This window comes from Labrus mixtus, chromosome 16, assembly GCF_963584025.1.
Source record: "Labrus mixtus chromosome 16, fLabMix1.1, whole genome shotgun sequence".
NCBI lineage: Eukaryota > Metazoa > Chordata > Actinopteri > Labriformes > Labridae > Labrus > Labrus mixtus.
In genome coordinates, this window is record NC_083627.1 from 19,624,119 (window position 1) to 19,642,947 (window position 18,829).

The 18,829-nt window shown below is 39.4% G+C and overlaps 2 gene segments (V, D, J or C); one reads left to right on the forward strand and one right to left on the reverse strand.

Moving 5' to 3' along the window:
• LOC132990871 (Ig kappa-b4 chain C region-like) overlaps nt 1-18,829 on the forward strand; it is a 637,710-nt gene that overhangs the window by 148,431 nt on the left and 470,450 nt on the right.
• On the reverse strand, nt 2,170-2,621 carry LOC132991522 (Ig kappa-b4 chain C region-like; the record flags this gene model as incomplete). The annotated part of the segment is given in 1 exon segment: nt 2,170-2,621. A coding segment is annotated over 1 exon segment (342 nt), but the record flags the coding sequence as incomplete, so codon positions are not given.

The following is an 18,829-nucleotide window of genomic DNA, read 5'->3' on the forward strand; positions in this document are numbered from 1 at the left end:
GGTCACAGTGACTCAGCCTGCAGCAGTGAGCTCTGCTCTGGGATCCTCCGTCTCCATCTCATGTAGGACCAGTCAGAATGTTCATGGTAGTAGCTATTTGCACTGGTACCAACAGAAAGATGGAGGAACTCCTAAACTGCTTATATACACTGCTAGCACTCGAGCATCAGGGATTCCAGATCGTTTTTCAGGCAGTGGATCAAACTCTGCCTTCACTCTGACCATCAGTGGAGTCCAGACTGAAGATGCAGCAGTTTACTACTGTCAGAGTTTTCATGTCATCAACAGTCAGGTTGTGTTCACACAGTGAAAAAGTGTCGTACAAAAACCTCCCTCAGTCAGACTGAACAGAAACTGAACTGACTGCTGCAGCTGGAAGTTTCTGCAGAGACTGACACACTTCACTGAAGCAGCTCAGACATGATAAAGACCTTAAAAATCATTCAGCCCTCATATTTGGTTTGGATTATAAACCTCATTGTGAACGCACTTAAACACTACACACTTTTTACAAGCAGAGGATTATGGGTAATAAGATTTTTTTTAAATCTAACATGTTTTTTTATTGTTGATATCATGGACAAAAAAACAAACCTATAAATATTTGCACATTGCACACACAAGCAAAAACCAACAACCAAACTAACAAGAAAACAGAAACAAGTCAAAACAGCGAAACATTAGAAAAGACACAACACATCAATCATACAGGCGATAGATTGAAATGAAATCTGGTGACTTCTGAACTTTTTTATGTTGATGGAGAGTAATAAATGAGATTTTTAGATCTGGTGTGAGTTGCAGTTCATTCATCAAGGTCAGGAGTCAGGTGGGAAGTAAAGAGAAAACAATCTAAGAATAAATCAAAAATATATATATGTATGAAGAAACATGATAAAACAATCAAATTAAAGGTATAGTGTTAATGTGACCATCATAGAAACAAAGAGGAAAATATATAAATCCATACATACACATAGGTATACACACATACATATACATTCATACACACTCATGCAATATTTGAGAAGAACTGAAAAGAGGGGTCTCACAGGGACATCGGGGGGTCAGGCAAGAGACCCCCTCCACCCGACCTACGGCCCCCAGCAGCAGCTGACAGCCACATCAAGATACAGACTGGACGGGTTAGATTAGATTTTTTCACTTGATTGAGAAGGTTGTGGATTGTTGTTGATTATATTAATTTTGGATTTAACAATTTTTTTTAATTGTTGATATCGGAGGAACTGGTCCCTCCCAACCCGTATTTCTGGATGAATGTATTGAATGATATAAATTGGTCGTTTTAAGGAGATGGAGGTGAGTGATTTCCTTTTGTTGCCATGATGGAAAGTGGATGGGGGTGTTGTGTAGCTGGAGGTCTGGATTGTGCCATACTGGGGTGTATCTACATGGTGCTAGTGATGAATTGGTGATATTATGGGTTTTCCACCAGGCTGCCAGAGGTGAGGAGATGGTGATGATTTAGTGGTAGTCCTGTTCCTTAATTGATTGCGGTAGAAAGGAAAAGCCCCTTTTTGAAACGACGATTAACTTCAATTCATTTGTAGTTTGACTTTTATCCCCCAGTTACGGCTGCAACCTTCCTGGTGTTACAGTCTGAGTGAGTGACACGCCAGCTGCACACAAGTTGATGATTTTTCAGTGAAATTCATTGTCCTGGTCTTGTCTCATTCTAGTACTGCCTTGGTCTTGATCTTATCTCGGTCTCTGAGCACTCTGGTCTCGGCTAGTCATGCTGGCTATCATGGGTTTTGTTCATTATTACCGACTATTGTAGAGACTGAAGCACAAAACAAGTTTACTGTCATTTGGGAATTTATATAAATTATGAAAAATGATATCGTTTGAAGTTCTGTGATCACTGATGGCACTCATCAAACATATTGAGGAGCTCAGTCTGAGTTTAAAAACAGTGTTTATGTCTCATCATCATGTGTTTTTACTCGTCCTTTGTAAAGTTATCATGGAGAAACTGCATTTTTTAATGTAGTCACTGGCTCTATTATGATGAAGTATCTTAAGACAGTTTGTGATAAAAGAAAAGTTATTTTGACAACTTTGAAAAAATTAAAAAAAGACAAAAAGTGTATTTCTCATTGATTTAATGAACATATTTTTATTATCAGGAAACAAAACACACACATATGAAGCAACAAGCTAATATTTATTCTTTAGAAACATGAAATAAAGAGAGAGAGAGGTGCAGAGTGAGAGCAATATCACAGTAAAACCAGCAGCAGAGTCCCAGTGAGTCATTACTGGGAACACTGGTCTCTACTCAGACTTTCTGTGACTCGAGCCTGGGCGCCCTGGGTGGCCTCACAGGTCACAGAGACCACCTTCCTCCACTGGTCTGCAGAGAGCCTCAGGGTGCTGCTCCAGCTGTAGAGAGCGTCCTTCTCCAGCACCGCAGGGCTCCTGCTCTCCTCCCAGCTGCTGCTGCTGCTGCTGCCGTCCACGTTCCAGGCCAGACTCCAGCCTGAGGGGAAGCCCTTGTTGGCCAGGCACATGAGCGTGGCCTTCCCCTGCTCCAGCTCCTCATTGGAGGGGGGCAGCACCGTCAGGGTGGGACGCACATCACCTATAGGAGACACCAATCAGATTAGAGGACAGGGAGCACACAACTGTCAATCAACCACCAAACCCTATAGGACACCTTTAATGTCTGAGAGTTGATTTTCTTTTTTTAGGAGTTTCTGTCAGATGTTTCTTTCTGCTCCACCGGTCACTCACTCACACATTGTTTCACTTCCCTTTAAGAAGCCTCTCATGCACATCAGCACACAGAGAGAGAATCACACAGAACGACCTGAAATATATTTAAACTACATCTGAATCAAATCTAAAACATTACAAACATTCCCCATCAAAATAATCCAAAAACTTTGCAACACATTTTTAAAACAGTTTGCAGATGAAAAAAAAATAAAAATAAAACAGAGAATCAACTGAACACAATCAAATGTTCTTCATGTGAATTCAAATCAGAAAAATGTCTAAATTAGACGCATAAAGAGATCAGAGATTACGTGCATTTTAAAACACCGTTCTTTATGTTTGTTTTGTTCGGTTCATTCAAACAACTGAATCAGATAAATACCTTAAAGAGTTGTCAGAAAATGAATCTGAGGAAAACATTTAAAACACTTCTCTTTGTTAAATATCAACCTGTTTATGTTTCAGTGTGACAGAAATCAAACTGTCCTGAGTGAACCTTCACGGTAAAGCAGGACCGATAAAAACACGATTTCATTAGAGTTAGAGTTTCACGATGACAAATATTAGAAATAAACAGAGAGACAGCTGCTTTAAAATTTTCAATAAATGTTAATGACAAATAAATTTCATTCAGTTGTTTCAGTCATTAAGGCGTCCATATCGATTGTTAGAAAAACCTCATGAATAGAACATCATTTAGCAGCTGTCTTTGAGGTTGTCAAATTGTGATTTATGTGGATCAAATATAAAAATCTGTATTTTAACATTAGGTTTAATATTCATACAGAAACTTACTTCCAACATCCAGTCTGGTTCCTCCACCAAAAGTCCACCACAGTGGTACAAAGTCATTGAGCGGCCGTACAAAAACCTCTCACTGTAGAGACACACGGCTCTCTGACTTTAACACACTGAACTCAAACTACCACAACTCCACATGTCACCTTACCATGAGAGTGAAAATCATCTATTTCCCAACAAATAAAAACTCTGGCTTCAAACATTTTACCTTCATTTAAATTCAGTCTGTTTCTGTTTTAAATTGAAATCCTTTAAAGTCAAATGTTGTCTTTATTCTTTCTAAAACAATCTATTTAAAAGTTAAAGGTCAGTATTTTCTTTTCCTCCAGGCTTGAATATGAAGACAAAAGACACCAGAATAACTTACTGATTGAATAAAAAGATGAATATGTGACTTACTTCCAATATCCAGTCTGGTTCCTCCACCGAACGTGTACCACAGTGATACAAACTGATGGAGTCGTCGTACAAAAACCTCTCGCTGTAGAGACACACGGCTCTCTGACTCTGACGCAAACACAGACACCTGAATGAGTCTCTGCCTGCAAGACCTCTGAGACCAAAAGAAAACAGAATTTAAAAAGATTATAACAAATTAAAGAATGTCTTTTTTTGAGATATTAAAATTATTTTTAAATCATTTTCTCAAGAATATTATTAATTATCGTGATTTATATCAGAATAAATGTTTCTAGAAGCATGAACATGAAATCATATTACATTTGTTTTGAAAGTTTTCTAATTAATTGTATAATTAATTGATTGATTGATAAACAGAGTAATGAGAGTGATCCCTGTCGGAGTCAGTCAGAACATTTCCATAGAGAGCCACTTTGCATCAGCAGCACCATGCTCCAGTGCTCTGGGAGAGTTTATAGTCCTGACAGTTGAACACTGGATGACTGACAGCTGTCCTTCATCGCAACAGAAATCCTCGTCCTCATCATCAAAAACATGACTTTGATCTGCGTCCTCATCTGGACTCTCCTCCTCTGCTGCTGCTTCACAGGTAAAGTCCAGAGAATCAAACTCCTCTCCTCTATGAACATCCGTCCCTCTGAAATGAAGCCCACTAAACCCTGATGCTGCTTTCTGTTTTTGTCTCTGTATCCTCAGAGTCCAGAGGACAGGTCACAGTGACTCAGCCTGCAGCAGTGACCTCTGCTCTGGGAGCCTCCGTCTCCATCTCATGTAGGACCAGTCAGAATGTTTATGTCTATAACAGCTACCACTATTTAGCCTGGTACCAACAGAAAGATGGAGGAACTCCTAAACTGCTCATTTACTATGCTAGCACTCGAGAATCAGGGATTCCAGATCGTTTTTCAGGCAGTGGATCAAACTCTGCCTTCACTCTGACCATCAGTGGAGTCCAGACTGAAGATGCAGCAGTTTACTACTGTCAGAGTTTACACTATATCAACAGTCAGTATGTGTTCACACAGTGAAAAAGCGTCGTACAAAAACCTCCCTCAGTCAGACTGAACAGAAACTGAACTGACTGCTGCAGCTGGAAGTTTCTGCAGAGACTGACACACTTCACTGAGGACACACACACACACACACACACACTGTGAAGAGAATAAACACACCATCTTTTAAATATCAAACATTTTCAGCCCACTTCTCCCCCCTCTTTCCTCACCATGATGGTCAGACACAGCTCATTTACATATTTAAAGGTACAGACACAGAAACAGCCTGTTCTGAGCAGGGCTGAAATAGAGGGGTTTATAGACATGATCAAATACAGGATCAGAGTGGATTTAGAACAAGAAACTTCACACACAGGGGAAGAGGAGGAGAATATGTGAACTTAAAAGAGGGTGTTGTGTTTTGGGGGAGCATAAAGTAAGACTTGAAACAGGTACCAATATTGTTTGACTTTTTTTGGCAGGTGGGCTTTATGTGCCTTTATTGTAGAGATAGGAAAGTGGATAAAGTTAGAAATCAGGGAAACAATATGATGGAAAGGAGCCACATGTTGGCTTCGAACCTGGGCCAACAGCCTCCGTACATGGGGCGAGCGCATTAACCACTACGCCAGCTGTGCCCAATTTTGTTTGATTTTTACTGATAACTTATCCAAGTAAAAAATTCTGGTTTCATGACAACCAAACTAGGACTTCAGGTTCAGGTTCAGGTGACTGTATCTGTGGGCAGATTTGTTTTGCAGCCAGCAAAGCGACGTCCATCATGAAACACAATATGAAACAGATGTAACAAGAAACAACACAGTGAAGAGAAGGTCAACAATTTAAATTGTATTTATTGAATTAGGACATTGCACATGAATCAGCAAATCAGCCAATCCCATCTAAATCAATATGCCGGAATTAGCACAAAAGCTACATTTCATCTGTAGTCCCTAAAGGCAGGTACGAACAAAAAACATAAAATACATTTACAATTACAGGACAGCAAACAAAAGAACTCACAGACACTTTTACAAACAAAAATGGACACGATTGTCAGATAAGAAATAACAGACCAACATGATAAAAAAGCCTATAAAATATATTAATAAAGAAGATGAAAATAATAAAAATACTTAAGGTTTCACCAATCAGGGCTGAGAAGAGAAAGAAATATCAGTAAATAAGATCAATAAAAAAATCAGAATTAAACAACCATTTGAATTAATCAACACTCGTATGATGAAGATCAACTTCATGAACTTTTTAAGAGAGACATGATTCAGCTTGTAGCCTCCAGCAGGGTCATCAAAGTTCACAAGCTGAAACGTGTCATATTAAGTTAATAAGATAAGACAAGATAAGATAGACAAGATGAACTGTATTGTCCTAGTGGGAAATTTGCCTTGGACTTCATCAAATTGATCTTGATCTACAAGTGCTGCTGGAGTCTTTTACCCTCTCCACGCCTTTCAGCTGAACTGTAGGTATGATTCTCTGCCAATCACAGACACACACAGAGGCAGACTGACAGACAGACTATAAGAAATATGTTTTTAAAGGGATCAGCAGAATGGGCGGGATGAGGACATTCTGACATAAAGCAGCTAAGTGAGAAGACAGCTGGTTTCCCATCAGTTTAAAATGTCGACATCATTAAATTGTACAAACCTGTGTGTGTGTGTGTGAAAATGTCTAAAGCTAAAACACTGAGATCTTTTGTCAACCAGAGACTCACTGCTACTGCTGAAGAGATATTTGATCTGTTTGAAAGAACGATGAGGAGCAACTTCGTCGATCAAAAGAGGAAAACGAGCGACAACACAGACTGCTGGATGCTGTTTACAACCCTGAAGTCCGCTTACACAAATATGGTTTGTGTAGTTTATTGTTAGTGTTGATTTAAAACGATGAGAAGCAAGCTACATTCTCACATAACTGTTAGATATGTTGTGATGTGTTGATTTTCTTTGGACACAGATCAGGAGTTTCAGAGGTTAAATCCAACTAAATTCCCCAGAATTAAATTACAGCAGTCCCTTTGAATTCATATCACCATGGAAACCTTTCAATCTCACACACAGTTGTCCGAGATGATCATCATCAACAACAATATCTAAACCATCGTCATCAGGTCGTAGGTACTTATAAAGTGCTGGGTCTTTTGCTTTTTCTTAAAGGTGCAGAGGGACTCTGCAGATCGAATGGAGTTTGGAAGTTCATTCCACCACCAGGGGGCGACAGAGGAGAAGAGTCTATTTAGCATCTTAGGACCCTGTTGTGAAGGTTGGATCAGACGCCTTTCATTGGCAGAGCGTAGTGGGGGGGAGGGAGTGTAGACCTGGATGAGAGAGTTAAAGTAAGGAGGAGCCGTTTTTGTGTCTGTTTTGTAAGCGAGCAGCAGAGTTTTAAATTTGATGCGAGCAGTAACTGGGAGCCAGTGTGAGGAGATGAACAGCAGAGTGACATGTGCTCTTTTAGGAAGGTTGAAGACCAGTCGTGCTGCTGCATTTTGTTTCATCTGCAGGGGTTTGATAGTGCATGTAGAAAGACCTGCCAGTAGAGAGCTGCAATAGCCGATGTGTGATATCACAAGATCCTGTACCAGGAGCTGTGTAGCATGTTCTGACAGGTAAGGTCTGATCTTCCTGATGTTGTACAGGGCAAATCGACTCCATTTGTTAGTCTTAAGACCCTTTTAACATTAAAACAGTCTGGCTGACAAGTAGCAATTTAGTTTTCACTAGTGGAAATTACATTTCAACATGTCAAAATGTAATTTTTGACTGGTATGTCACTGTAAAATATATTTGTCCAGGAAAGTTAAAAAATGAATACCAGGCTGCAGTGACTAAAATAAGACAAAAACACGTAAACAAGAACAACAAATTGTTGAAAATGATTATGGTGGTCTTAAAAAAGTCTATTACATGTTACCAAGTGTAATTTATGTAGGTAGGCTGTAGTTTTTTGGTAACTTGTGTATACTTTACTTGAGGATCTTCATTAGGAAATGCTTTAACTCTGTTACATTTTAAAAATAATTATTCTTTTTACACCATACTATTATCTGAACCCTTCAGTTAGGCCTATTAGCAACTCTGAAGACATGATCAGCACAGAAAACATGTTATAAATTGATGACAATTTTGCCCTTTCAAAGTTCAAACCTACCAACGTTAAAAGGAGATCAGAGTCAGCATAACTGTACCATTAATTATTTGAACAGAATCTTTAGTCACTATGTTCCCTACATCAATGATTGAACACTTCAAACCATACAACTATACAAAATACATAGTGTTAACTTTTATACTTTAGTGCATATAATATTAAATCTTTCTTCTTTTACATATGTACACATTTAGATACAGGACTCTAAGACATACATTAAGAGATTGTTTTACAGTTTAATAAGGTAGTCAGTAATCTGCAATGCATATATTTGAAAGTCATTTTTTAGCTCCCTGTTGTTGCCTATTTTTCAGGAGGCCGTGGCAGACCAGCCATTGATGTTTCAAGGCAGCAAATAGTGTTTCTGCTGAGACAAGGATACACTGTCAAGCAAATGGCTGGCATGTTTGGTTGCTCCTCATCGTTTCTTTACAAGAAAACAAAGCTGCTTGGAGTGTCTGTTCGAAGAGGACATCTACCAGTGACAGACGAAGAGCTCATCCAACACATTACAAGACTTCATGCGATTTATCCTAATACAGGAAGTGAGGTACAGTAGTTTTTATGTTTCCCATGAACTATACGGAAATTTTATTTTTTAATTTGGGTCACCAATACAACTAGCTGAAAATGTTTTTGGTTTGTGTGTTGGTTCTATGTTATTAGATGATGAGAGGATTCCGCCGAGCTGAGGGGCTGTTCGTTCCACGCCATAGGGTACGAGACGCATTGACCCAGATAAATCCTGCTGCAGCTGCGCGCAGGTGGAGCAGTGCTGTGACCACAAGGGTGTACCATGTTCTCCATCCCAACAGTTTATGGCACATAGATGGAAACATGCGCCTCATAAGGTAATTGGTCTGTATGTTATATACATGACTAACTATTAACAGGGATGAACTCCATAACTACACAATATATTCTCTAATTTATATAATTTATGTTATCAGATTATAGTCTTTTTGTAAGAGAGACCTGAGTCCAGCAGATAGAAAGAAAAACAAACACGGACAGACTGACCAAATTACATATAGCATCAGAGAAAATCACATACATCACTAAATTCATTTGAAGTTGAAAGTTTGTATTATATCAGTTGGCGTTATAGATATGGTGGTGGAGAGCATTGTTACGTTTGACTAAAATTTTCCATAGATGTTCAGCTTGGTTGAGTTCTGGTGACTTAATGGCCCAAGCATTTATTCACATCATTTTCATCCTCACCAGACCATCCAATGAGCTCTGGTGAACAGAAGCATCTCACTTTCAGATGTTTATGTTTATTTTATTTAAGGGTTTTCCTTTAATTTGTCCCTGTCTGTACATTTACTGAGTAGTTTCAATGTACTATAATCTAGAGGTATAAAAACAACTCCACCAATCTGTTAGATTGATAATCAAATGTACCTTTCTCCTTTATGTTTATCACAAGGTGGGGTTTGGTGGTCCATGGAGCCATTGATGGACACTCTCGACTGATCACATACTTGAATTGCAACACAAATAATCGTGCCTCGACTGTACTGACACAGTCTGTAAAAGCAACCTGCATGTATGGTCTTCCTTCCAGAGTTAGATCAGACTATGGAGGTGAGAATTCACAAGTTGCACTGTTCATGAACCTTGTTCAAGGTGTGGAGACGAGGAGTCACATCACAGGCGAGTCTGTCCATAACCAAAGAATAGAACGTCTTTGGAGAGATGTTTTTCTGCATGTTCTACAATCTTTCTATGATACATTTTACTCTCTTGAGAATTCTGAGCTTCTTGATCCTGAGGATGAACTCCACAAAATGGCACTGCAAATTGTCTTTCTGCCAGAAATTCAGAAAAGACTTCAGAACTTCAGAAATGCCTGGAATAACCACAGTCTGCGCACAGAAAACAACAGAACACCTGTCCAAATCTGGATTGCAGGAATGCTGGCCAATATGGAGATGGACAGCACAACCATCAACAATGTCTTTGGTGAGGACCGTTACAGTGAACAAAGTTTGGAGGCCCTTTTGGCACACCATGGGATTGGCACTTTCCCCAGTCTTGATGATGATGACCATTTCCCAGCTGTTGTTGTGGAAGAACCCAGAATCCACCTCACTTCACAGCAACTCGTCATCCAGGCAGTTGAAGATATTCCAGATATGACACAGAAATACCAGACTTGCTGCACAGTAATTGCAAATATGCTTGTGTTGCCCCAAAGTGAAAATAATAGTGTATAATAGTTAAGCCCAAACTGATACACTGGACGACAATTTAAAGTAATATCACACAGTAGGGAGTGATGTTGTACTTAATATAGTCACTGCGGCGTTTGTCTACGACAGAATCGTAGCAGTGATGATATCCAGAACAGCATCTCGACCTTGAGTGTGATGTTGCTTTTATACAACAGTAATACAAGCAGAAAATAGTGGTAACAAGTAAAAATCAACAACAGATTATTTTAACTCCACCAACTCAACTAGTTCCACAGTTTAACTAAAACTAGTCTCATTCTATGCAACCCAAACACTCTCCTGCACTGTTACTTTGTTGGTCTCCATGGTTACCACAGAGCAGCTACTTTGTAGTACGAATCTTAACTTGTGTTATAAATGGTAATGGTAAATGGACTTGAGCTTATATAGTCCTTTGGTAGGTATGGTAAATTACCATATACCATATCTTATGATGGAAGAAGTATTCTGCTCCTGTACAGAAGCAAAAGTGGTATTACCACACTGAAAATACTCCTGCATTTAGACATTGTATAGTAAATGTTCACTGACAATGTTTTACTATTATAATATTGTTTCAACAAATATTAAAGGCAGGTGAGGAATCTGCTCATTCTTTTATTTAAAGTACCCTCTATATGTGTGGTGATTGGACAGTTCTGTGTATTTTTCCTTGTTTGGTGCTTGTTTTTTTGTTCTTTCAGAGGATGGGTGTGGCTTATCGGCTGCTGGAGCTCTCTGCAATCACTCACCTGTTCGTCATCTGTAATCACCGGCTGCAGCATTCATACCCTGGTTCAACTCTCCCAAGCTGCCAGATTATTTCCGCCTACACCGTGGTAGATCGGCGTCTCAGTATCAGTAAACTTTTTGTGCTTTGAATACCTGTCACTAATTATTCCCTTGTCTTCTTTTTTCCCCAATGCCTCACCACCCAGCCTCTCATTCAAGCCTCACCAGCCTCACTTCAATAAATACCCCTTTACCCACCACTCTGTTTTCCGGTCTTGCTTTTGGGTCCACTGAAAACCTTTAAGATCGTAACAATATGATGTCACATGCATCTATTATCTGAATTGGAGGCAAAAATACACACAAATACAGATACACAATATACATTAAAACTGTAATTTTTAAAAACTAGTACAAATGAAAATGTTTGAAATGACATTGCTAATCACCTGTCCAGCTGGTGTTACCATCCACTGAACATAGAGGGTCGAAAACCCTTTGATGTTGTACTGCTCAATGGATCCTGACAGTGTGCTTTCCAGTACTTTGGTTGATGCTGCTTCTCTAAGACAAAAAACCTCACTGGCCATTTCCTCTTGCCCAACAAAATCAAACAATGTCTAAAGCAGAGAACAGAAACAGGACTTTACATCTATGAATTATCATACTATGCACAACCCAGAGCAAAACTTAACATCAGAGGTGAACTCCTTCTCAGAGGTTAACATTAAGACAGGTAAAGTGATAACCTGAATAGATTCAGACAAGACAAACTTCCTCATCCTCTCCAATCCATTAGGAAACTTGAATTTGAGTGGCACACCATCAGTAGGCTCTTCAAAAGCTTCCATTCTGTCTTGTCTCGCCTCAATTGCCTATAACACATAATTACACTAGTATGAATTTTAAAATGCATTTTTAGAGCGACAGACTGTGAAAGAGTAATTGAAATCATATTTCATTACATAACTAATAGAATTTACCTTTAACCGTCTCTGTTCCTGTGACTCCAGTCCCTGACGTCTCATTTCCTGTTTGAGATAAAAGAAAATATGTTTTCATCTAATTAATACAATACAAATGTTTTTTTCCAATGACAATCCAGCATGAAAGTAGTAGTAGGGTTTTAGAATCAAAAATGGGCTGTACTTTATTTGAAGTTTAGTTTCTAACCCACCTCAAACTGAAAGAGTGAAAATCTTTACATGTTTCTATTTTGTATTTCTTTAGTATGTTTTCAGTAGAGGATATTTCACAGTAATCTTAAACATTTATTTTTATCAGATTTGAAAAAACATTTCTACTGTTACAGCGTGTCCTAACAAGCGTCAGCGACATGATCAGCCTGATTCTATAGTTTCCTATTGGAGGGTCCTAACTGCCCGTATGTGATGCAGGGCGCCATTTTTACCCTGATACCCTGTTTCTATTATCCTCTCTGTCGCTCGCATAGACAGATGAAGAACAAGGGAGGACAGGGCTCTACAGGTGTAGAGAGTGGTGCATTAATAAAATCCACATCAGGATTGAAATGTTGAGCTTGTGTCAACAACACAAATGTTGTTTTTATTCCAGCTCACTGCGAGTCGTTTATTGAAGAACCTCTGAGTGTTGTGATTTGATTCAACAGCTCACCCACACCCGAACACGTGAACACATCACCCCTGTCCTGCAAAATCTCCACTGGCTCCCTGTCCCTTACCGTATCCAATTCAAAATCCTTCTCCTCACACATAAAGCCCTTAACCACCAGACCCCCTCCTACCTCACGGCTCTCTTTCACCCTCACACTCCTGCACGCAGCCTCCGTTCTTCAAAACCTCCTATCTCCCCCTCTTAGAACCAAGTACCGAACCTGGGGGGACAGAGCCTTCTCCACAGCTGCCCCCTCCCTCTGGAACTCACTCCCTACACATATTCAACACTGTACCGACCCTCCTACTTTCAAATCACTGATCAAAACTCACCTCTTCAAACAAGCTTTTAATGTATGATTGTGATGTATTTCCTGTTTTCTGTAGTTTTACCTTTATTGTTGTTGTCTTTATGATTTGTGTGTAATGTTGCAATGTCTGTTAGTCTGTCCTTACTGTGCTGTTCTTTCTGTTTTTTCTCTTTTTCAGAGTGTGGGTGAACATGGGATGTGGCAGCTCAAGAGTACAGAGAGGTGGTCAGTGATGTCATGCCAGAATTGTTTTATTGGTGTACAGTCCTATGTGGTGTGCAGGTGAGATGTCCGTTACTTGAAGGAATAAGAGAAAACCTGTTGAAACACAATCCATTGTCCTCGTCTGTAAAAGGATAAATATCTGCAGTGTGATTAAATGTTTCAATCAGAATAAATGTCCTGCCTCAAAAGTTTCATTTCCAAAATAAAATGTTTACACATTTTTTTTCCATTTTTGAATTAACACAAATCCACACAGGATTATTTTGTTTAACTTGAATCTTTTACCGTTCTTCTACAGCCTATGAAGAATTTAAATGTTGAACTGGTCAAATCTGTCAGGGAGAAAAACCCTGATCAACTGAGTACAGCTACAGTTCAGTGACTCTGTGTGTTTGCATATAAGGGTTCAGCCTCTCTGCTCTCCAGTGTTGATCAGTGTCTGTCCACACCTTTCAGGGACTCTGACACACCTGCAGCACAAGCATGATGTCACTGGTTCTACTGACGGTCACCCTGGGGCTCCTTGTTCAGGGTCAGACTCTTATCTGAAAAGTTTTCATCATGGTGTAACCAGGTTCATTGAATTGATGTGCTGCTGCAGAATTTACAGAATGAGACTCTTCTGTTTGGATGATGATCATCTCTCTCTGAGCTGGATTTGTCTCAATAATCCTTCTCCTCTTTTTTCATGTTTCTTCAGGTTCCTCCGGAGACATCCTCCTGGCTCAGACTCCTGGATCTCTGTCTGTTGTTCTAGGACAAACTGTCTCTATCAGATGTAAAGCAAGTTCACATGTGGACAATGAGGTAGACTGTTATCTTCAGAAACATGGAGAAGCCCCTAAGCTCCTGATTTGGTGGACTTCCAACCGTTAGTCTGGAGTTTCAGATCGTTTCAGTGGGAGTCAGTCTGGAACTGACTTTACTTTGACCATCAGTGGAGTCCAGACTGAAGATTCAGGAGATTATTATTGTCAGCAGGGTAGCAGCTTCCCGTTCACACAGTGATACAACATCTTACAAAAACCTCCGTCAGCTGTAGAGGAACTGATCTGACTGAACAGCTGCAGAGTAACAGATGCACTTTACAACTTTATCTGCTAACTAGGTCCATAAAACAGAGAACAGTTTATAGTATAACTCTGTTTATTGATAAATTTGTTTGAAAAGAGCATTAAGAAAATAAGTCTGAACAAACTACATTTACTGAAGATAAGCTGCAAAGTGAACACGTTTATAAAAGGACCCAAACGTTAACAACACTTAGATTCATACTTTTTTACAGATTATTTTTGGAGGTTTTCAAACATCATGTTCCTGTTCTATACATTCAGAGCATAATGTGTAGTCTTTAGCTTAACTAAACACATGACATGATTGTGAGTGGCATATGTTCATTAAAGAAACATCAGTTGTTCCATATGTTGAGGTCATAATGCTGGTACTAAAACATTGAAGATTCTATATGCTGATGATATCATACTTTGCTTATCTTTTATTCTTTACTTTATCTGATAAGCTGCATCGTTCCAGTATTATTCCAGTATAGTTCATATATTTGAGCACATTTGAACTATAAAAAAAACACGTAATTAAAATGAGAAAATAAATGTAGCACTTTTACCGTCTATAGGACTAAAGTAGCTACCACTACACCAGATGTTTCACCAAAAATTAACCGGTTGGTGTCTCAATTAAGTAGACGAGAGGATGGTAGTTTTAACAACATAGTATTTATTTAAGAATGTAACACAACGTTAAACAAGTTAAAATGAATGACCAATACAGGTGACACAGTAGCTTTATAAATATACGCAGTTCACTAGACAAGGCACACATACATTACTGTGGCACTGTGCAGGGATGACTGATGAATCACTTGATCCCCATAGTAAGAAGGTACACAGGGAAAAATAGCTGCTCCTAATCACACTCAAGATCCAACTGATACATTTAACAACACTCCCTAATAATCACTAACTTCACCTGCTCACGCAGCAAATAATTCATGCATAACACTACAAATTAATAAACACAGCAAAAGGGATCAAGGCTTTCAGAGCTACTACCCTCGCCCCTATAGCTTTACTATGAATTCATGAATTGCACTTCGCCCATAAAGTCTATTGCACGCGGCCCGTCAAAGTATCTAATTTGAAACTACTTCTAAAAATAAACAATTAAGTAAATATTAAAGTGGGGAAAAACAGTGACAGTTTTTAGTTAATTCCAAGTCCTAGAGAAATAAACAAGACTTTAAATCAATATCAAAAACATATTAATTACATTTCTTTAAAGTGTCAACCCAAAATAGCATACCTTTAATTCATCAACTTAGCACCCAGGCCAGCAGTGTGCTTTTAATGTTGTGATGAGCCATACTAAAAAAATATATAAGAAAATAATTACATAGTGTCACATAATTTGATACATTAATTTTGCACAATAATAATCAGCAAGTTTACTCCCGTTGCTGCCGCTGATGATTAAGAGCGATAATAAAATACAAACTAATTATTAAAGCCCAACAGAGATGATTTCATTCACAGCACAACATGAGGACTCTCATACCGTTAAAACAATGAGTCACTACAGAGTCCAGTCGTCCTCCTACTTGTTGTAATCCACGATCTACAAGAGTGAATAAATTTAACTTTAGCCCTGTTCTTGCATGTGCTTTCATACTGTGTGGATAGTTACGTTTTAAGTTCAACAGATCACTTACCACTAGCAATTGTTTGTAATCAGTTCACCTCACGCTGCACTTCCTTGTTCTACACACAGGTAAGACAGGGCGAGCGCTTGATTACGTCACCCTTACATAGCCTCTACCGGGGACTGACAAGCAACCACATTACATAAAGAAGGAATTTCTAAAGTCATTAAACCTTTAGAGACACATTAATATTTACATCCATCTTTACTGGCTCACAATTAACCTCCCACTCCTCCCACACACGTGAACATCCATGGACATAGAGATTATTAATAAAAATAATAATGATAATATTTTGGACTATATAACACATACATAGTCCATATTATCCCCTGCATATCCTTTAAAACCAAAACATTGTCTAAAACCTTTAAAATTATGTCATTGAATGAAGGGCCAAGCATGACCTGAAACCATATAAAAAAAGTAAAAAGCACATTTCCTTCCTCATGCACCAAAACTACCCAATAATGCATTTACACTGAAAGCTATTCTTCACCTTAACTATAAAAAAAAACTCTTCACAAAGCTTCCAGTGAACTCACATGATGTTACTATGCTGAAAAACACAGAGAGCTTCTTTAAACCTGCAGACAAACCTACAATGACCTTGTATGCTGATGATGCTCATGACCAAAAGATTCTCATATTCAAATTTGTTTTCAGCACATTTTGAATCAGCTAAAAATCTGCCATTTTCTCAGAACATTTCCATAGAGAGCCACTTTGCATCAGCAGCACCATGCTCCAGTGCTCTGGGAGAGTTTATAGTCCTGACAGTTGAACACTGGATGACTGACAGCTGTCCTTCATCACAACAGAAATCCTCGTCCTCATCATCAAAAACATGACTTTGATCTGCGTCCTCATCTGGACTGTCCTCCTCTGCTGCTGCTTCACAGGTAAAGTCCAGAGAATCAAACTCCTCTGCTCTATGAACATCCGTCCCTCTGAAATGAAGCCCACTAAACCCTGATGCTGCTTTCTGTTTTTGTCTCTGTATCCTCAGAGTCCAGAGGACAGGTCACAGTGACTCAGCCTGCAGCAGTGACCTCTGCTCTGGGAGCCTCCGTCTCCATCTCATGTAGAACCAGTCAGAATGTTCATGTCTGGAGCAGCTACCACTATTTGCACTGGTACCAACAGAAAGATGGAGGAACTCCTAAACTCCTCATTTCCCATGCTAGCACTCGAGCATCAGGGATTCCAGATCGTTTTTCAGGCAGTGGATCAAACTCTGCCTTCACTCTGACCATCAGTGGAGTCCAGACTGAAGATGCAGCAGTTTACTACTGTCAGAGTTTTCATGTCATCAACAGTCAGCATTTGTTCACACAGTGAAAAAGCGTCGTACAAAAACCTCCCTCAGTCACACTGAACAGAAACTGAACTGACTGCTGCAGCTGGAAGTTTCTGCAGAGACTGACACACTTCACTGAGGACACACACACACACACACACACACGCACGCACGCGCGCACACAGACACACACACACACACACACACACACACACACAGACACACACAGACACAGACATTAACACACACACGCACACACACATACACACACACACACACACACACACACACACACAGACATTAACACACACACGCACACACACATACACACACACACACACAGACACACACACACACACAGACACACACACACACACACACGCACTCACGCACGCACGCGTACACACACACACACACACACACACACACATAATTTTTCTAATACTTTAACAACTTTCCTAAACTCTTAATACACCAACACACCTACAACACACAAATGGCAAAACAGTTAATTTCATGCTCAAAATCACACATTGTAAACTAAAGTCCAACACTAATTTTCAAAATAAAATAATACACTCACACACTACACCATGTCCACCAAAACACTACACTCAAAATAGAATCATTCTTCCAAAACACTAACACATGTCCTCTTCCAACATAAACATTTAATCACAGCACAATGTCATAAAAACATGAACATCAGATGGAATTACAGGAACTACATTATTTTACATGTGTCAGATCTGCCCTTATACAATAGACATATTTGATCATAGATTGTGCTTAGCACTGCAGTTTCTTTTAAAGCCTCTTTACATTTTGTTTTGTTGGGTTTAGTAAATGCATGCATTTTGTTTCTTTGGCTGCAGAAATGTAATACAAAAAAGGAATGACCCATCTCAGAGTAGCTTTATAGAATGTATTGTTTATGAAGAAAAGAAGACAGAGACAGAATTGTTACAGTAAAGGCTTTATCTGCAACAGGACATTACTGCAAAATAACAAAAATATACAATATAGCTGCCATATATTGTATTACTGTATGTGAAAATACAAAATATACAAACAGAAAAAGCCACAGAAGAATAAAGAAAGAAAAAAAATCTGCCCGGTCTTCTGCATTTGGCCACATGTTCTCATCCACATCACACCTGATATATTCTCTGGCAAGGCATCTTCGGAAGAATCTTCTGGCATGCCTTATCCACCCCTGGCAGTGTTCAGCTGTGATGTCTTGACATGCAGCATCCATTGCATCCAGGAGGGACATTTGGTCCTGTGGGCGACGGTCAAAAACCTTCTCCAGGCTGAGAAAAACTCCTCAATGGGGTTGAGGAAAGGAGAGTAAGTGGCAAGGAAAAGGGACATCGTCCTCGGATGGGTGTCAAACCCGGCTGTGAATGCACAGGAATGGTGGAATACCACATTGTCCCATGTGATCACATATATTGGCAAGTGGTCTCCCACCTGTCCCCTTTCTGCCTCTGCCACCAGTCTTTTGTGCAGGTCGTCTAAAAACAGGAGAAGGTGGTCAGGGGCCAATCTCACATTTAT